This window comes from Centropristis striata, chromosome 13 (genome assembly GCF_030273125.1).
Source record: "Centropristis striata isolate RG_2023a ecotype Rhode Island chromosome 13, C.striata_1.0, whole genome shotgun sequence".
Lineage (NCBI taxonomy): Eukaryota > Metazoa > Chordata > Actinopteri > Perciformes > Serranidae > Centropristis > Centropristis striata.
In genome coordinates this window covers 3873756-3895623 of record NC_081529.1, presented here as the reverse complement: position 1 = coordinate 3895623, position 21868 = coordinate 3873756, and the positions used below count along the sequence as shown (strand labels likewise).

General features: G+C 38.2%; 1 protein-coding gene across 1 annotated transcript in view; it reads left to right on the top strand.

Moving 5' to 3' along the window:
* Positions 1 to 21868, top strand: part of LOC131982901 (alpha-1,6-mannosylglycoprotein 6-beta-N-acetylglucosaminyltransferase B) — a 104962-nt gene that overhangs the window by 5705 nt on the left and 77389 nt on the right. Inside the window, exon 3 of the mRNA XM_059347494.1 lies at positions 15577 to 15721. Within this exon, the coding sequence (XP_059203477.1) occupies positions 15577 to 15721 (145 nt within the window). The remainder of the gene's footprint in view (positions 1 to 15576; positions 15722 to 21868) is intronic.

Below are 21868 nucleotides of genomic sequence, written 5' to 3'. Positions count from 1 at the left end.
GGGGAGTTATTGTAATGAATGAACTGTGAGGAATTGTTCAGTGGAGCAACAACTTGATAATGCTTTGGGTACACACACCAGCCCAGCTTATACTGGATTTTGTGGCTGATGCCAATACAGATATTCATGAGTAAGATAACCTTGTGAATTATTTGTATTCAGGTAGAGGACCTGAAGTAGGCGCATGTCACTTTAAATGGAACAGAAGTAGTATTTTCAAACCTTGTATTCTTTGGCATGTAATTGCACTGCCTTCAAAGCATCACATTGATTTAATATTGGCATACAATTATTGATGAAATATATTCCACATCCTCATGCTATATCTTTAATTTATCTCTTTTTCTCTCTCTGTGCCTCTCTCTACTTACTTTAATTTTTAACTAAACCATGTTTTATGAACCGTCTGAACCCCACCCCCCATTTAACTGAGGGACGCGGAACAATCACAAACTAAAAGTTTCATAAATGGTAAGATTCTGCTTTGCATTGAAAATAGGCACTATTTACAATTAGGTTGTATCGAAAAATGTTCTTCAATTTTCAATGCTAATGATGCATTTATTTATTGACAATTGTATATTTATAGACAATTTAAGTGGTTATGACTACACATGCCCCATTGATATTGATTGTTTTTGTTGTGGTTTGATGAATGAGGAGAACAATCGTTGAGGTGGTTGTTCAATGCACGTTTAATCCACACGACGTCGCATTCAGACTGGCGTGAAGAATCAAATTGACCCAAAATTACATAAAATTAAGCAAGAAAGGACACAAAATGGCCAAAAAAGGACACAAAATCACAAAAAAGACACAAAATTACCAAAAAAGACAAAAATCGTTGTCCCCCCCCACAAAATTACCAAAAAAAGTCATTGGATGACCAAAAAGACTAAAACACTTCAACACAGTGGAGACAGAGCTGACTTCCAAAATGATTTGGCGACCCCCAGAAATCATCTTGCGACCCCAATTGGGGTCGGGACCCCAAGGTTGAGAATTCATCCTAACATATATGGTTCACTAATCCACTCAAAGTCAGTTGTTGAATTTGAAAAACAAATATTAACAAATATATTATTTCTTGTGTTATAGCAGGTAAATTCACATACAAAAAACAGCACAGGACATAATGAAAACCATGCGACTACACAGCTAGTAAAGGCTCCACTGCCTCCTCAGTTCTTATGTTTTTTACAAGCAAAATACATGAAGGTGCACTCTCTCAAAGTGACAGCATGCCATTTTCAAACAATTAACAAAATAGCCTTCTTAACATTCTTAAAGTTAAATGCATTGACGAAGCGAATAGAATTAGAAAACATCTCGAACATATGTTGACTGGGCTTTTTTTTAATTGGAACTCATAAAGGCTACAGCCAAAAACTGCATGTTCTAAGCTTCATTTCATGTATAGGTTGCAGGGATTTGAAAGCAATCCAGCAGCCACACCAGTGTTTTGTCTTGCTACTCCTGCACAGGATGCCTCCTCATCCTCGCTGCGGGAGTTTCGACCCACAATAGTCCAGCAGGTTCTGCAGGTGGGTCAAAACGTGATAAAACAGAGACCTGGGCGGACCTGCTTAATGAATAACTAACAGAAACATTGCATGCCGCAGTCCACCTTCTCTCCGCCTCTCTGTTAGTCACTCTCTTTCAGACACACACACACACACACATGGCCCTACCAGGCAGCCTTGGACAGGCTGCAGCAGTCACTCCAGTGGTGACTGGGGTGACTACACAATGAGCGTGATGCACAGACATATCAATCATGTTTTTTTTTTTATTTCCCAAATAATTAATGGCAAGCCCAGGTAGAATCAATATTCGTTTCCATCACTTTGTTTGTGCTTTTCCGAAAAATGTACTGCTACATCCCTAATATACACTCACCAGCCACACACTGGCTGGTCTGAGTATTTCACAAACTGCTGATCTAACAATCATCTCTAGGGTTTACAGAGAATATTCAGAAAAAGAGAAAATATCAAGTGAGCCTTGATGCCTTGTTGATGCCAGAGGAGGAGAATGGCCAGACTGGTTGGAGATGATAGAAAGGTAACGGTAACCCACTCATTATAACCAAGGTCTGCAGGAGAACATCTCTGAACATTTGTTAGGTACACCTTGCTCACTAATTAAGTGACCGGTGAGGGTATATTTACAGTTTTAGGCTACGTTTACACGAGGGCGGTCTGAACAGAAGACGCAAAAGTGGCGTCGCGTCTTCACTTTTTATTCCTCGTTTAGACGAGCATTTTCGGGAGGAAATCTGCTGCATACGGTGACGCAAAAGTGTGTGAAATTCGATTGTATGCAGCCAGGCAGCATCACTTAAAGCCATAAGAGCATCTTTGGGTATGTGGAAGTTTTCACGCCACACATTTTCATCAGCTACTCCTTCCACAAAGTTCCACAAAGCCTCCGACGAATTGCTGCATCCAAAATGTGATAGAGGTAATTAAGATCCTTCTCTGTTCACTAATACTATCTGTACATATCCTGTACATTTGGTGGAAAGACTGTCAGAGCAGCTTGAAGGTCCGACGCATGGAAATAATACCACATGTTTGTTGTAAACACATACGTGACGTGAGCTAGTTTACCACAGTGACTCAGTGTTCGGTAACACTTTACAATAACCAACTAAATAATGTTTATAGATGGTTTATAAACCAATTATTAACATTTACAAAGTGCTATACATATTTAATCTTAAAAAAATTTCAACCAATTTCTTAAAGGTATATGAATCATTTAAAAAAATCATTAACATACTTAATATGGTGTTAAAAATGCTATAATGAGTGCAACTAAAACTATTAATAAACTTAATTATAATTGAATTGTTTGTTAATGGCTAGTAGTTAGTTAAACATTAATAAATGATGTATTTACCATTATAAATGGCCTATATATGGTTTATAAATAATGATTAAACATTAACAAACTATCTGTTTACCATTTATAAATGATGGTTATTGTAAAGTGTTACCCAGTGTTCTTGTCCTCTGTGACATCGAAAACTACCTCTGAAATGCAAGCTTTGATGGGTAAACTGTGTTATTGCACCATTTTAAAGTTACACTGTCAAATATATTCCGGACTCATGTATGCATATTTAGATATATCACCAATCTTTCTCTGAAAGGGCTTTGGCTGACATATTATTGACTTGGATTTTGGCTTCAGTTTGCATCCATCCAGCTTCTGCTGTGGAGAGCCACAGACATTTACACACACACACACCCATGTTGTCAATGTGTGTGTGAGTCATACATTCATGAAGGAAATGTACAAATCTCACAAAAGCATGGCAAAAGCAAAAGCACCTTAAATATGCACAGTGTTTTTAATCTGAAAGGGTAAACAAAAAGGCCATTCTGAGCCGAGAGAACCACCTACCATGTTTATTGCTCGTCTTGTGAATGGCAACGATTGCCTGAAGAGCAAAAGGTGTGAAGAAAAATATGTAATTATCGTCGTGCCACCTTCTGTTTCTCTCTCTCCGCTCTCTGACGTCCTGCCTCTCTCTACCTCTTTCTTTTTATGTTCCTCTGCAGCTCAGTCTCTCTCATCTGTTTTTGTCTTACCTCAGATGCACCAAGACTTTTATACCTGCTTTTCAGGTTTGCACACGAAGAAAAGCAGCCTTTGTTTCCTCACAGATACCCATGTATAAAATAGTGTTGCAATCTTTGACACTCTAAAGCCAGAGAATACCAGTGAGTTGCTTTTGGAAACTGAGTAATGTATCCAGTTTTAAAATGCATGCATTTCCTTCATTACTTCCTTTTGAAGGTACAGGAAGCTAATGATGTGGAGAAGAAGTAAGAGGGGGGACAGAGGGAAGGGATTTCTAGCAGAGTGGGAAGCATGAAAGTCGGTAGCGTTTGATCCTAGATATCTTAAAGGCTCCAGAGGTCTACTGGTGCTTTCTAATAAGCTCTTTGAAGACCACCTTCACAGTGTGTCCTTTTACCACAGGGGTCTTATTGCGGCTTTGCCACAAAGGGAGAAATGGGCCTAGGATGCTTTCAGGTTTTACCTCGGTCAGAGGAAGACTAAATGGTTCAGATGTTAACGCATCCTTTATTCCTACCTGCAAGCTCCATTACCGGAGTAGTTTTTATGTGTGATTTGCTGCAGGCAAACAGATTGTTGTTTCAGATTGTGCCTATATTTATCCCCAAAATGTGTTAAAATTGGTCCGGAAAGAATAATAAAGCATCTACTTTCAACTACATTTTGGTGGTTGTACTACTGAAACTCTAAAGTATGAAATATAAAAGAAGCCCTGCCTTTTCCACAAAGTTTTAATCCATCACTGAGTCACGTAGCAGAGCGTCAGAGGTGTGGAAGGAGCATCATGTTCAGTATCCTGTTCACTGCGATCCTTTCACAGACTCTGACAGAACTTTTTTTTTATTTCATGGCTCAGCGATCCTCACGATGTGATGCATGAAAATGAGTCTTCCCTGACATCGCTCCGTGTGAGGGTGTGGCATTTGCAGGTCTATCAAAGCTGTGAACTGCAGTACTTTGTTTGAATGAAAAATGGGATAAGTAATCTGCTTGAAATAGAAGTGCTCCCCTGCAGAGTCTGTAGATGTTATGAATAAAACAAACTGACCTTTGCTACTGATGCAACTTCCCCGGTAGTTAAAAGGAACTGGCAATGAATGCGAAGCTGACTGCCTGCCTCTGTGCTTGACAGAAAAAAGAGGTGTGAATAAAAGATGGCTGATCATTGTTCACTTCTTCACAAGCTCCTGTCACCTGGTGGAAATAGCAGTGATTTTCTCTTGGATTGTGAGGCAGGCACGACAACAGGGGCTTTACTGATTGCTTGTATTTGCCAAGATGAGCACTTACCAGATTTAACTGCAAACATGTTTTCTGTCTCAGATTGCTCTATTGTTTACAGCTTTGTGGCATTCCAAGCGTGAATTGATAGTGATTTAAGACTGAGACTTATTCATAACACGGCACCTTTTTCTGGGTTTGGGTGCTATTGTTTTGCATAAAAGGGGACACATTTTAGATAGAGATTGTTTTCAGTACTGCTTTCAACAGCCTGACCAATATGGGATTTTTGAGACAGATGCAAATACTGATTTTAGAAGGGGGAAATTCATTGATCACAGATATGGTGGCTGATATAGTAATTATTTGCCATTTTTCACCATTCTGCAAATCTACTGAGAGAGCTACTTTCCCAAACATAAAACTTTATAAATAAAAGTGTATATTGTTAAACATATGGAAACAGTATATAACATTGTCAATCTATCTATAAAAGCAAGAAGGCTCTGTGTGTGTGTGTGTGTGTCTAGGGCATATCTTGCTGACCGTTAGTCAGACTGACCTCAAATTTCGTATACGGCTTGTGCGTGGCACAAAGGTGTGCGTCCTCAATTTTGAAGATTTTTTAATTCATTTTTCAAAATATCATTATTTACGTAGGACGTGTTGGCACTGTTTCCGATCGGACGCCTTTTAGGGGAGCTCCGCCCCATTGTGTGATAGCATTGGCTTTTTAGCCTAATTATCTTTCAGAGTTTTAAAGTGCGCTACAAGGTTTGATTTTCCAATAATATTCTAATAGTTTCCAGCGAATATCAATGTTCAATGTGTATGTGCTGGATGGTGTGCATACCTTATGAAAAGTAAGTGTTTTATCTGCTTAATCTTCCACTATATGAATACATACTTCCTACGGGCACTGCACTAGTTCTGTAAATGATAACAGAGAAAATAAAGAATAAATAAGAATAAAATATATAGCATTATAAACATCTTTACAAAAGGATTCTGAAATGCTCCCAGAGTGATATAAAGCCAAGCAGTGGACAGAAGTAAAACAACAGTCTGCATTTTGTTTCAACCACTCATGAGGACCAGGATTTGGGTTTTGCCGTGTTATTATGGATTCCACTGCAGTTACGAACAAGACCTGCCCTGTAATGATATGATTGGTCTGGGCCGTACCTTACGTCCTTGTGGCTTAATATTGATGTTAAAAAGTGTATGGGAGGATGTTTTTGCCACTGGCTGGCTAGCTCAAGTCGGAAAGCATGGTGACCATGGATTCCACATCCTATCGTGGTAAAGGTTGTTGATTGATTGGTTGTTTGTTGTCCGCGACCCCCGCTCACTGAACAGAATCTCGCACTCACAGTTCCGATCACCCAAAAAAGAAACAAAATGACCAGAAAAAGGAAACAAAATGACCAAAAAAGACACAAAATGACCAGAAAAGGAAACAAAATGACCAAAAAAGACACAAATTGACCACAAAATGATAAAAAAAAAAGACACAAAATCATCAAAAAAAGACACAAAATGGCCCAAAAAGATACAAAATGACCAAAAAAATACACAAAATGACCAGAAAAGACAGAAAATGACCAAAAAGGAAACAAAATTTACACTTTAACACAGTGAAGACAGAGCTGACTTGGCGACCCCCAGAAATCATTTCGCGACCCCAATTGGGGTCCCGACCCCAAGGTTGAGAATAGCTGGGTTAGTTAGCAAAATATCACAAGGTGTGACTTTTTTGTAACTGCAAATAATAACTTGGTTTCGACTTGTCCTCCAGTTTCTGTCTTGCTGTTACAGTCCCTTCTACTTGGTAGCTTTTCTATTATCTACCATGAACAGGAGCAGCTCTTTAATTAAAAACAAACAAACAAACAAACATAAAAAGCATTCAAACACTGATTTGGACGCCGGTAACTATGGCGACAGTCCACGCTTTGAAGCATTCGGGTCAGCCCTAAAATTGACTGTTGGGAAAAAACTGTGTGTGTTGATTTGATTTGATTTGGTGTGTGGAAGTGCTGGTGCAGACCTCAGTTGATTAAATTGTCTCCTGGGGGGGAAGCTGTGAGAAATTAAGTACTACAGTTCTGATTGTTTGTGTAAATTAGCTGCTGCAACGTTATTACCTTTATCTGAGTGTGGCCATGGAGTGTGTATGGACACGCTATACACAAAAACACACTCATTTTCAAAGTAATTTCTTAAAAAGTGACAACACCCTGTGCGCTATCACTGTATTATATTATTATATTAGCTTTGAGTGAATTTGGTATGCAGGGAGTTTCTGTATGTTGATCAGGCTTTGCCAGCTGTGTAGGGTGAGCTGCAAACTGGGTCAGGAAGTTCACTTCCAGACTCGGTTTACTGTAGGTAGCATTTTCTATTCTTGTTGTTTCTTTTGCATTCATGCAAGATTTTTTCTGTGTGAAAACAGGAAATATGTTTATGCAAATGCTCATCACATTTTTATGCTCCGGTGCAATCTGAATATTGGGAGCATAAAAGAGAATAAAACTAAACTCCCGTCCTGGAAAATGATTGCATGCTGTGACACTTGTGTGTTCCTGGGTGAATTTCTGATGTGTGTGTTTTTAATATTATTAGCAGACCGTGGGCTCTGTGTCTGAGTTTGCCTTTATAAATGACCAGGTTTGCTTGTATCAAACACCAAATGATTGGTGGAAACACTGTGGTAAATCAATAAATGTAAGGCTGCTGTGTTTTTTTTAAGTGTTCAGTATAAAAAAACATCACCATGCTTTCAGCTGTAGTTTGCTCCATGTTAGTCTAAGTCTGCATACTATAGAATATATAGGTCTTTATTTGTCATTGTCACATGTACAACGAAATTCAAAGTGCTCTCCAGTAAGTGCAACATTTAAGAGTGTCTAAAAATATAAATATAAAAAGAAAAAAAAATATGTACAATTCAAAATACCCAGTTTAGACAAACACATAAACACACCCAGACATACATGCATAGTCGCACAGGAAAAAAATAAATAAATAAATAAATAAATACTGTGAGGAAAGTCATGGGCGGTAACTCAGGAAAGAGACAGATTCAGGTTTTAATTGAAGCTACAGAGAACCACTTGAAAAAAAAAAGAGCATGAAGCTTCCTCTCTTCCAGACTGTCGGGTACAATAAGAGGCTGTAACTGCACAGAGGATAAGTGACAGAGTTTTTCTGCTCTAATAGCATCAGGACCTGCCAGTTGCCCCCGTGCCAAAAGGAAGAGGGAAACTCAATCTCAATCAGACTTTCCTGGAATGAATATTTGAATTGAGGGTGAGAGGACATCTGTGCATGTGTGTGTAAGAGTGCGGAGCAGGTGGAAATACATGATACATGAATATATCCTGACAGGTGAGATGGAGAGGTCGGACCCTGGGGCCCCTCACTGCAGCCAGCATGCATATCAGGCATGTCACATTGTATTTATTCCCCTCTGAATGTGGACGAGAACTATATATATATATTTAAATATATATAAAATATATATCAGACATGACAGAAAGGCAGCTCTAATCAATTGTTTTGTTGATGAATAAATTAGACGTAGAAACACTATTTCCATTTTATTGAGCTTGTTGTAAAATAAAATGTTATATGAGATGTTTTAAAGCTGTGTCTTTTACTGGATTGTCAGTAGCCATTGGACAAAATATTTCTATTACGACAACAATAAAAAACAAGAATAGACTCCAACATTGGCCACAATGTTAATTATCAGTTAATTTGAATATGGGAGCTTTTTGTTCTGGGAATGTTGGTCACTTTCCTGCAGTAGAAGGTGAGATTAGTGTCACTGCAGCAGCTTTATTGCTTCTTTCTTGCAACTATCATTTTGCTATATCGTGGCATTTTGCATAGGCTTTTATTGTATATAGGCATAGTGTGTACCTCGGTGTGGTGTGTCTATGTTTGTTTGAAGTACCACTCCTTGTTGAAAGAAAATGTTAATTAACCCATTGAAGCCTGGAAAGGGAATACGTCGTTTTGTAGTATTTGTACAAGCTCTCAAATACTTTTTGAATTTCATTTCTACCTGCTACAGAGGCTGAAAAATCTATTATTTAGTAGAAACGTTGACACTTCTGTTGAATTTCCAGAAAAACTTCAGGTTTTAGGGGGTTATTTTAAAATCGCCCAGAGGTTTTACAGACGTTTTAGGCGTCAATGGGTTAAAGCAAAATGCTAATTCAGTGGGCTTGGGCAGTATCATGTTATTATGGTTACTTTACCACATTATTTAGAAAACCCAATGGTATGACTTTCAATACTGTCAAAATACAGATAATTCTTGTTGATTGTGAGATGCTGTATTTCAGTGATGTATTGTAGTTTACAAAACACACCACCAGAGGTCAGTCTCTACTGATGGAACAGGCATCTTCTATCGTTTTTACAACCTGCTTTAGCTAAAACCAAGCCCGATTCAACATGATGAATGTCTTGATGCAGCATCAACAGCTGCATAGATGAATTTACTGTTAATTAGCTAGTACGCTAGTTTGTCTTCTGTCGACTCTACTCCCTGTAGAGTCGTCTCCTGACAACAGGTTAAACCCAGCTAGCCACCCCGCTGTTTGTCTAAAGTTCTGTCAGCAGTGTAGCATTAAACATAGATACTTTAACTAGCAAAAAGCTGAATAGCTAACTTGCTAACGTCATCATGTTTTCATGCTACACTAGTTGGAAAAAATTAGCTAAACTAAATTGTCAATAATCTGGCGTGAGTAGTGTGCTGTACGCTTTGTAAGAGTGTGAGGATGAAACAATCAAATTGTTGTATTTTACTAATTTTTAGCAAAGAACTCATTTAGCGGCTGGCTTGTTAGCACGCTAACTTGCTGATTCCATCATGTTTTTCATGCTATTCTGGATGACTCGGAGCTCCGGGCTCCATTCGTCTGCATTCGTCAGTGACACACAGATGGTTGAAAATCTGATAAGTTTCCCTTCAAGTATTTTAACACAACAAGACTTGTCTAAGTAGGCTAATTGCAGATTAGACACACAGCATTTTAGGCTCGACACATGCTCGAGTGATTACTATCATCAGCGGCTCAGCTTATATGTTGTTGTTTTTTATGCACCTTCCGTTTAAGTGATAAAATAAATTTGTTGTGAGATTAAACCCATCATCAGGATTTTCAAGTTGCTGCTGGTGTTGTGAGACACTATTCAGAGCCTCACTCTGAGATAAGGTCAAGCAGCATCACAAGGTGGTGAGATGCTCTGTGACTCTTCCTTGTAAATAGGATTTTGTTCGTGGCTCTCTATAAATCAATCGAGTGCCACTATTGAAGCATCTAAATCAAAGCCTCCAACTGCAAGACTTACTGACTGGTGGGGGATTTTAATGAAATATACTCAACCACAGAATCTGATGAAAGATACTGTGAATGCAGTGTTGAGAGGCCAAATCTAAATGAACTGTTGACTGACAGATCAATAAAAGCACAGGCACCTCTCACTGTTTGACTTGGACCTATAACACTTTTATGTAAACCGATGTAGTCTGGGGAACTTATGATAGCTGATCAAAATATTAATCTGTCAGACATGGTTCGGGTGAGGACTCAAAAGCACAACCCATGGACAGAACTGCTAAGGTCATTCATCAGAGCAAAATTCAGCAGAATAACAAGAAAAAAGACTGGAACTAACATTTCCACTTCAACAAACCCATTTGTTGCCATCCTCTATCTGTCTGCCAGATGCCCTCTGACTTTCCCTCCAATCCAAGGCTGCAGTCGAATAGTCCCCTTTGCGTAGAAAGGTTGCTAAGTGAGTGAAAGGACCTGGTAGTATCTAAGTGGCAGCCATGGTAAGAGTTGGTCAAATTTTCTAAATGGTAAGAAAAGGTTCTTCAGTGCTTCTTTCATATCTCCATTAGGAGTAAATCAATACATCCCTGCCTGGACTTGGTGCATTTGGCCCCTTCACTTGTTGCCTTACACTCTGGCTTCTATTGCTCGAGGGCAGGTGCAAACTTTCCTGTTGAGCTGGAACTTAGGAGCAGGTGTGACAGTGTGAGGATCAGGTGATGGAAAATGAGGGTAAGACCGTGAGAGAATCAGCTGAACTGACGGACAAATAAAAGTATTAAAAGACTGTGACCATGACATAGCCAGAGTGATCTGAAAGTAGTCATAAAAGCAGCTTAAAAGCATCTTCAGTTTTTAGTAGCCTGTTAAAGTTAAAAAATGTTTCTGTGTGATGTTTTATACAATCTCTGGTGATAACATGTAGCCAGGCAGTCTCTCCTAGGGAACTTGTTTACAGCTACTCGGCCAGTGCTTCGCCGTGCACACAGCAGGCTACAGTACAAATGGCGATCTAATTGGAATTTGTTCATAATATCGATTGTGCTGTGGCACTTCCGAAATTGAGTCGTTAAAGGAGATTAGCTGCTGCTAAATCGGCCCTTTATTAACCAGCAGATGAGGAATGACACAGTGGAGGCTCTACATTAGCACACAGATACTATCAGCCCCAGCTACACCACTGTCAGCATGCAGGACTGTGCACTGGGGGAAAAAAAAACACATTATCCAATGTTTCCCAAGAGGCAGCAGAAAGCAAGAGTAAAAAGCAGCCTGATGAACACTTGATTGCAAACATATATAAGGTTCAGTTCTAAAAATGTACTGCGTAGGAAGGGTGTTGGGTCTTGGTAATGGTGATTTACGAGCACAATGTGTGCGAGGAGCATTACCGTGAAGATATGTGAGTTCTTCCTACACTTTCGCCCAGAGGCCTTGTTTAGATTTAGTGCGGCAAGTACACTGGAGCTGAAAGAGGAACCTCTAAAGTAAGCAAATAGTCTGAGGCCAACAGAAGAAAGGTATAATCATTGTTTTGGTGATTTTGGTGTCCAAGGTTTGATACTACAGTTACATGTAAGAATTCAGACAGTTGGTGGGCAACAGTGGGCAGACTGTATTTACTTGGACAATTGACATATCCTACTTTTTTTTGCTATCCTACTTTTGCTGTAGGACCAAGTTACCACCACTGGGGCCTGAAAAGTGAAGCCAAAGCGGAAGTGACTTTCAATTGCATTCTTTCTATTTGCCAGCAGGGGGCGACTCCACTGGTTTGGAAAAATGAAGTCAAATTGTATGTCAATGGGAAAATGACCCTAATTCTCACTTTTGAATATTGCCCTATGCTAACCAAACTGTCTACCTAGCATGAGGTAGACAGAATTGGAGTCCACAAACCAATGTATGACTTTACTGTGACTGTGTCTATTATTTTGATATAGTATATGGGTTGGACAAGCTTGACAAAAAGAAACATGGCGACACGGATGCCATTTAACAAGGTGCCGCCATGTGTATTAGTTTATGGGGGTCAGGATTGAAGATTGAACAGTAAGGACTGCTTCACCTGTTGGGATGCTATTTGTCGGGTTTGTCCAAATAAATAACACAAAGTTACTTTGCGTGACTCATTGCCCTACAAAGGTAAACAAAAGAACATTGCCTCATCTTTAAATCTTCTTCAATTATTTTTTCTTTTCATCATAAGTGTAACAGGTTATGCAAAGTTCTTTCTCTACTCTTATAGAAGCGCCGAGTGTAAAAGGGGCAGGACTTAGGATTCATTAGCGTAGTAATATATTACCCTGCAGTGGTTTCCTAGATCTCATCTTCATTCCTATCCTGTGCCATTCTTCTTTTAAAATGTTGTTAAACTGCTGCCATAAAGCTGCAAATCTGAACAGGAATTAATATAGTCTCTTTCTGTCTGTGGAAAGAAAAACTGTTGTGTAACTGCTGAATTATTCAAAGCGAGACGTCTTTAGGCCAGTTTGACTGAGGATATTCTAGAAATGAGGGAAACAGAGCTAAGCCAAAGAAGAAATACAGCACAGGCAATAAAGATAAGAGATTTAGTGGGAATATCTTGGCTCTGGACTTGTTTCTGATGCCAGGTGCTTCTCTTCCTTTTTTAAAAAATCTGATCAACACACACATAGACACACATGCACACTGACGGATAGAGGTGGGTGGTTTTTCCTTTGGTTCTTATTTCATTTACTGGTGATGTAATACAATTTCTTTTCAGAGAAAGGTGACTTTCTCTTGGGCAATGATAAATGAACTCTGACAGGAGAAGTGAGTCCCACACATTGCAGTTTCAAAAGCCTAATGCAATTGATGAGGGAACACTGAAAGGTGAGACTTTATTTTCACTCACAGTCTCTGAGAACAATATGAGGCTTTTTTTTGTATTTTCCACAGGAGGCTCAAACCACAAATAATACACTCCCAAGTCCCAAAAATGTCATTATTCATCCTGATTCTTTTGATTTTGGTCTGTGCACATGAACCTTTTGGTGATTTTGAACTCTGCTGATAATTACGCTCGGCATTGAGTGTAGAGCTTAAAGTGATCAAAGAAAAGGAGTCCGGGTCAGGACCTTGAATGATAAGTGGTGCAGTCTGCTGACCTGCTTTGCCCTTATTGTCTGTAGCTGCAGGCTCATTAACTGACTAGCAGTTCGTTCAACGCATCATTCTGGTTTACCACCTGTCAGGTCTTTAATAATTTGAGCCAAGCAGGAAGGCAAAACCAATACTGTCAGACTAATTTGCCTGTTCCTGTGTTTTTGCTGGAAAGCTTGCTCCTGGCGAGCTGCTGCTGCTGCTTTAGTAACCAAGGACAAAAGAATGCAGGATCTAGAAAGTGGTGTTTCAGACTTATTAAGTAAATTAAGTAAATGGATTTCAAATGTGGCCCTGAGTGAGTCCGTGCTGCATTAGTGGATTAAGACTGCAGTACACTGAATAATTTCGGAGAAGAAAATATATTGTAAAAAAAAAAAAAAAAAGCTTTGTTTTTCTCATGACCTTGTTTTGTACATTACAAGAAGCCAAATGTGGTTATATAAAATGTGACTTAAAATAGAAACAAACTTTACCATGTAGGGCTGGTACTTAATATCTTTAAGGCATCAACCAAAATACCCCAGAACCACGTAGTATTGAAACTTACTGGATTGAATCCTTTATTGTACCCAAATCAAGAAACAAATTTGTTCATTTGATTAGATTTGCTCGCAGCCAATCACAGCGAGTGTTCTTTGATTTAATACAATTTGTTATTGGCCAACTACTGCAGGAGCTCCAACCCATCCAGTCTTTGGTGGTGTGATGTCATGTGTGGTGAATTTAGCAGAACTGGCAGTTCAGTGTGTAATGTAGGAAAAAGTTAGCCTGGCTAACGCCAGACGATATCACAAATGAGATATAGTCTGGAGACCACCTATTCATTTTTCCGTAGAGGAGGCGTGGTTTACGATCATTCAGATCCGTTTATTGGGCGATACGAATGTCTATCATAAGCGTCTGTATGTAGCTCTTAGCCAATCGTATTATCGACCGGGGTCTCGCTAAACCCCATTAGTTTAGCCACTTACAGGGCTAGTTGGTAGATTTAATCTAGACGGATTTCAGAAAAAAGGCCTTCTATAAGAAGTGAGGAGCATTTAATGGTTCCCAAGCGAAATTTTGAGTTTTTGACCTTCTAATTTGTATATCAAATGGCCAATTGCCCATCTTGCACAGTGATTGGACCATTTCCCCTTAGTTTTTTTGTAAGTAGGCAATCAAGATGAGGAAATTAAGTTTCTGGATCTATAGTCTAGGGTCAGAGCAAGGATATAGTGGAGGCTCAGTGTCTTTTTTATGTATATATATGTATGCAAAATACCAACTGGAACATTTAAAAGCAATATTGATTGGATATTTATGTCGGCCTTAAAAAAAACACACAAATAATGCTTAATTTCACCTTAAAAGTTGGTATTTTGCATATATATAAATATACATAAAAAAGACACTGAGCCTCCACTATATCCTTACTTTGACCCTAAACTATAGATCTAGAAACTTAATTTCCTCATCTTTGATTGCCTACTTACAAAAAATGGTGGGGAAAGGGTAAAATGGTCCAACAACTGAGCAAGATGGGCAATTTGGCCGCTATATTGATATGCAAATGAGAAGGTCAAAAACTCAAAATTTCGCTTGGGAACCATTTTACCCATAAATGCTCCTCACTTTCACTTTTTGGACAATTCCATCTAGACTAATTAGGCTTTTGCCAAATCCTGTTGGACGCAAGGCTAAAACATCCTTTTTGGTGGTGATAAAGGAGTGTAAAGCCAAATGTTGTTCTTCTTTTAAAATAAACTTTCACTCTAAACTATCTAGAACACTGTCTACAGCTAGATTGAAAGAGTGCTTCACGTCTGCTGCAGCCATGTTGGATCTGTAAGCAAACTGCAGGCTTCCGTCTGTCCAATAGTACGCGTCATCGTCTTGCCGTCCCTCCCCGTTCTGTGATTGGATACCAAAGCAGGGCTAAGAATCACCATGGACACCATGCCGCCTTGCAGTTGCACTCAGAAATTGAGTGTGCAAGGCAGCATGGGTATACCCAGGCTAGGAAAAAGTAGGAAAAAAAAAAATAAAATAAAGTGCTATATTGGTATCAGTATCACATTAAGGGTACTGGTATTGTATTTTTTAATGAAACCCAGCTCTAGTACCAAGCCATAAAATTATATCTAATTTATTTTCTAACTTATCACTACTCTGTCCACTTTTCTGTAAAATGACTTTCTGGCCACTTTATTCCTCATCCTCACTCTCCTATCTCTTTGATTTACTTTGGTAATATTTCTCTCACACTATCTGTTTGTGTCTGTTGGTTTTTCAGTGCTCGGTGGCCAAGAATCTCGCGGGGTGCTGAGGAAAATCAGTGACATGCTGGAGGTCATTATGAAGAGGATGGATGCTCTGTCTAAACTGGGCAACACCACAGACACCCACAGGCTGGATGAGCTCAGCTCGGCCCTGGACAGGTACAGCTTCTTGGTTTCTCAAGCCTTTCTCATGTGTTACACATTAAATATAGATAATCTAAGAGGTGACCTGCTGTCCGTGCATGTTTTTGAGCAGGACAGCACACCAAGGTTATTATAGTTAACGAAAACTAACGAAATAACGAAAACTAGAATTGAAAAAACATTTTTGTTAACTGAAATAAAAATAAAAACGAGAGTTTTTTAGAAAACGATAACTAACTGAAACTGTATTGTATGGTCACAAAACTAACTAAAATTAGAATGAAAATGTCCTTAGTTTTCGTCTTTGTCAACTTTTTTCATACATAATCCAGTGTTTTTATTTGAACATGCAACACATGGTAAATATGTTTATGTTTGTATGGGTTAATAACCTTATTGGGGCTGAGATGGATAAACCAAAGGAAATAAAGGCCAAATTTATTATGACCTCTTTGAATCTTGCACCCAACACATAGCCCATTACAAAAAAAACTAAAACTAACACTAAAACTAATAAAAACTAAACTAAAACTAAGCATTTTCAAAAACTAAAAATTAAGCTAAAAATAGCAAACTCACTCTAATAACTAATGAAAACTAACTGAATTTGAAAACAAAAATTCTCAACGAAATTAAAACTAAAACTAATGAAAAATCCAAAACTATTATAACCTTGCAGCACACCTCATGCAAAAAATCACTGCAGGTCCTATGTTCTTGTAATTCCTTACGTGTAACATTTGGCTTTCACTTTCTCAGCTTATCTCTGCCTGAGGAGCATTTTTCAAAACCTGTATATCGGGCATAGACACAAGAGGAATGGAGTGCAGTGGAGGGTGGTGTGTATTTGGATCTTTAATGTCAGTGTGTAAGCCCCACTTGAAGGGGTCACTGAGTACAATCCCTCCACCAGAAATGATTGTGTTGCTTCAAAGTTCATTCTTGACCTTGAAAACAACAGTTGACTTTACAAAACAATCTCACCACAAGGTTCATTTTCTCGCAGTTCAGAAACTTTGCATCACCTCACACATCAGCAGACTCTGCACAGTTGTCTTTTATTTTTCAAAGCATTTTATTATCTACAATTTACACATCTACAATTTTTACTTTTTTTTTTTTATCGGTACAATAAAACTTTAAAAGAAGTCAAAGGTCAATCTGACAGTGTGAAAACATATAGACCGATTTGTGATGCGACATGTAAGATTAGGTGACCTCACCATCTGGAGGCAAACTCCAAATGTTGATGAGGATTTATGTGTTACGAGCGAAAGATCCCGAGCAGCTTCTTAATACTTAATTAATACTTTTAGGCATTTATATTATTAATTTAATTATCTTTTTGGGGAAAAGATTTAATTTTAAAGCTGTCAATGCAGATTCTTTGAATATTAATCAATTTAGGATGCTTATTAAACGTTATTTTGTTTTGGAAGGTTATATTGCTTATAGGAATGGTGATGTTGGACGGTATTTGGAAAGGTGGGAAAGATTTATTGAAGTGGAAGGCTGGCATTTAATTTAACTTAACCCTTTTTTATTTTCTCTTAGTTAGAAGTTAACTGATATACTGTGTGTTTTATGTGGTAATTATGTTTGATGTATTTTTGTGTGTGTTTGTGTGTCTTGTTTTAGTTTTGATGTGTTAAGGTTCTTGTCTATTATTGTGGTTTTATTTATTTATTTGGGTTGGTTTTGTGATTTTGTTGTTGTTGTGTTTTTTGTTTTGTTCTTGTTTTTCTCTGTTTGTTCATTGGTGATTTGTGTTGTGTTTTGTCTAAATTAATAAAAAAAAAAAAAAAATACTTTTAGACAGTCAGTCAATCAGACAGAGCTCTGAGCACCAAAGTCCTGACCCTATCTGTAATTTAAAAATAATTACCCTAAATCTTGAGTACCGCACTAACTTGCCTCCAGGCCAGCCTGCTGTTTTCTGTTCAGTTTATGGTAACTTTGGTAGCTCCAGGGTCCACGAACAGCTGCTACTAGTTTGTTGTCCACTTGTTGTTGTCCCTTCCACAGAAAGCTCGACTCTCAGTGTAGCCAGTTGGTCAATTGGAAAAACTGAAGTTAAAGTTTTTGTTGTTCAGAAAATCATGAGGGCCTCAGCATTGCAAAAGCAGCAATTCTCATTTAAAACAATAGCTGGAAAAAACAAACAAACCATGTTTATGTGATCTGAAATATCTTCTGGTGTTAAAGTAGCTTCCTTAATCATGACTTAAGTATTCAGTTTGCAGTACATGCTGAACAGCTGTATGAAGATTATAAATATTCAGGTGTTATGGCTTGTACAGTGTTGTGTATGTGATCCAATTATTATGACAGCCTGCCAAAAAATAACTCTCCTTTAACTGGCCTAGGAAAATTCAGTTTTGCTAATATAAAAAAGTTAAAATGCATTTTTTTTCCAGTTTTGGAGGTGGTCACAGTGTTAGAAAGATGCAAGAAATAGTAATGCTGGGAAAGAACAGCAGCTCAAATCTGTCAAGGTTAAACTTGAGGTGGTCTGCAGAACATTCTGGCCAGAGGTGAATGTAATGGTAAGATAAAAACATGGATGCTGAGGACGACCTGAGAGATACCATGTGAAGAAAGAAAGAAGGCCAAGTATGGAGCCCTGAGGCATCCCAGTAGAACAGGTCCGTGCTGTGAAAAGAGCCTCGTGCTGCGGAAACCTGGTGTTGAAAAAGATGATATGCGTTAGAACAAACACCATCCCTCTCCCTGTGGTGAAAGAGACTGAGTCTGCGGTTGCCTTGGCAACAGACCTTTCCTCATGCCCACACCTGCTCAGGGTTAGAGGAGAGGAAGCTCCATACTGTGCTCTGCCTTTGCTGTGCGTTTCGCTCCTGGACATCACCTCCCTCTTCCTCACATCAGGGCAAATATCTTGTCTGAAATCCACTTCAATGCATTTCACTCTTGCTCACACTATAATGTGCAGTAACCATTTGATAATAACTTAAAAAAAGGTATTCAACATTTAATATCTACTACTGATGAGTGCAAGTGATGACAGAAGAGGTGCGACGTCTCACCTGACCTGCTTTTTATAAGCCTGGGGGGGTGATATCTACTGGCCAAAATGCTGCAGACATTTTTTTTTATCTGCAGTTTTATATTACATTTACAGAATTTATTTTTCTACAAAATGCCCAGTGGATTAACTTTCTGTCATATAGTTTTAACAATCATTTAATTGGCCTCTCAGGGACTAAACTGGGAAAATGTTACAGCGACAAAGGCCAAACAGTTTTAAAAAGGACTTGGTGGTAAAATATGTATCTCAAACTGATATGTCTCAGCTTCATTGTTACCTCATTCAGGTGATTAAAAAACTGTGCATGGCTCAAGGTCAGGGGTTGACCCTGGAGATTAGTGTGAGATCTTCAGGAAGGAAAAACTTTGCCCACCTGGTATATCGTTAAAAAAGTAATTAGGTTGTCCTCTTGCTCTTCAACAGCCGATAGCCCCTCCTGGGTCAGAGTCACTTCAGGATCTGAGTGTCACTACAAAATTCTGTTCGCACCAGTGAAAGCCTCTGTGCCACTGCATAGAAATCATAACTCTGTATGTGTGTGTACTTTACCGTACTGTATGTCAGTGTGTCTGTGTAATTGCCAATTAATTTGTGCTGACCTGCTCGTGTAAAGTACAGAAAAGATGGTTTGACTACCACTTGCCTCGGAGGGAACACATGGAAAGAATGAAATTGGAGTTTAGGATTATGTTAAGTTATGCATATAAGCACTGTTAGACTGCTTTCCCCATGGTGCACACACAGAAGTACATGCTGCCTCAATGAAATCTATGTTTTATTGCTTGATCTGCACCCAGCACACTACTTTTCCATTATTTTTTTGTGCGTTTCCATGTTCACAGCTCTGTAATGAGCAATGCAAATTCAAATAAATTCTGCAACATAGCAAGAGAGCTCATTAAAATAATCCATTAATGTGTTTGTTTTCATGTAAAACAGGGCAATGATACAGTAGTTCTGAATGTTGGTTCATTGTATCGCATGCAGCATACATTTTTAAAGTCGTGTGCTAATGTGCAATAGTTTGAAGTTAAGATTTACTTTTACTTCAGATTTATCAATAGTTTAATGAGATCCACTAGTAACTGTAAACATCAAGTATTTAGAAGCTTTGCCTTCTACAAAATACTCTCTCCAGAGCACGTACAGTTAGAAAACAAGATGATCAGTATGTGTTCCCTCTAATCACCAAACATTTACAAAATACTCCAACTCTAGCAATGCGCTAGCGGTCCAACTCACAGCAATATAACTTGTAATGCAATATTAAAACTTAAAACCCGCCTGCCCCACCTGCCCGGGTATGTTTAGGGGTAGGGTAAGGGTTAGGATTACATCACAAACAATGTTAAGCTAAAGCTTAAACATAACAAATGTAAGGTCAAAATACTGTACATGTTTAAAGCCTCATCTTAAAGGTAACATATTCTAATGTTTGAAGTTGTGCTGTTTAGCATTTGGCTAAAACACAACTGAAACTACATCACCTACTGTCAGGCAGGTGGGTTTTGAGAATAGAAAAGTTTTATCTGTCATTGCACAGAAGTGCAGAGAAATTATAAAGAGTAGCTCTCATTTATTATTCTCTTATTATTCTTTTTTATTCTCTAATTTGTTTTCTCATAGTGCAACAGAATACAATAATTTAAACATAATAAAGAAAATATGAGAAAACCTATTAAGGAAGAAAGAAGAAGAAGGGGGAGCAGCAGGCGGGGATAATTATAGGCACATAATGAGTTATTGCACATAAAATAAATAATCTGTATGTATGCACATGTGTGGGCATGTATGTGAATGTATATTGTATGCTCTATTGTTGTAATGTGAATATACCTATATATATATATATATATATATATATATATATATATATATATATATATATATATATATATATATATATATTGCATTGTTGTTCCACAGTATCAAGATGTTTTTTATTTATTTATTTTTTATTTCTTGGAAGTGTTCAGGGCAATGACAGCTCTCAGGTCGAAACTGTTCCTGTATCAGTTTGTTTTAGTCTTTATTGCCCTAAAACACCGTCCTGAGGGTAAGAGTTGGAATAGGTGGTGACAGGGGTGGGAGGAGTTGCTGCAGGAGCTCCGAGCTCCCCTGAGGCAGCGAGTCTTGTAAATGTCCTCCAGAGATGGCAGAGTGCAGCCGACCTTTAACCGCCCAGTCTCTGCCCAAGTCTCTGGGCGATTAAAAGTGGTTAAATATGTTGTCTTTGCACAGTATTCAACAGAATTTATGGCACAAAGGATTTGCAAATTGTTGCATTTTGTTTTATTTGCATATCAGACAACATCCCAAATAAAAGTCTCCACCGAGCAGCAACCTCTTGGTCTGAAAAATGAAGCCCATGCTGAAATACCCTTAAACATGCATTCTTTCTAATGGCCAGCAGGGGGAGACTCCTTCCAAAAAGAAGCCTGATTGTATAATAATGACCCTACCTCTCACTTGATGAGAAGTAGGGTGTGTATTGAAGTCTTCTTCAATACAGCAACATGTTAAATTAATAAATGATGTTCCCTTTTAGAGTAAAATAGACGATAAAGCAGGCTATGCTTTACAGGGTGACTACTTTGTGATTGACAGGTCAACAAGATGACAACATCTACATATGCACCTTGCTAACCAAGCTATTTACTATTTCCTGACATAAAAAATTTGACATATTAATTGATAATTGAAGTGGTTGAAGGAATTGATGTGGCTACAGCTACAATAAATGTATTAATTGGTTGATCAACAGAATATTAATCAGCAACAAATTTGATAATCTATTAATCATTTTAGTTACTTTTTAGTAGTATTTCAAGCAAAAATGGCAGAATATGAACCAGTTCCAGGTTCTTAAATGTTAACATTAGTCTTTTATGGGAGCAAACTGAAGATAAGAATATGAGTTTTTACTATTTGCTGATTTTACAATTTTCTATTTATTTTTCTTTCGGACATCAGTAGGAATATATTTCTTTCTCTGAGGTCTTTCTCAAGAATATTCAATAATTCATTGCATAGATTCATTAACCATTCATGGAGGTAGTTGCAGTGCATTCCTAAGGTGTTGCAGCAAATGCTTAAACATTTGGCTTATTTCCTTT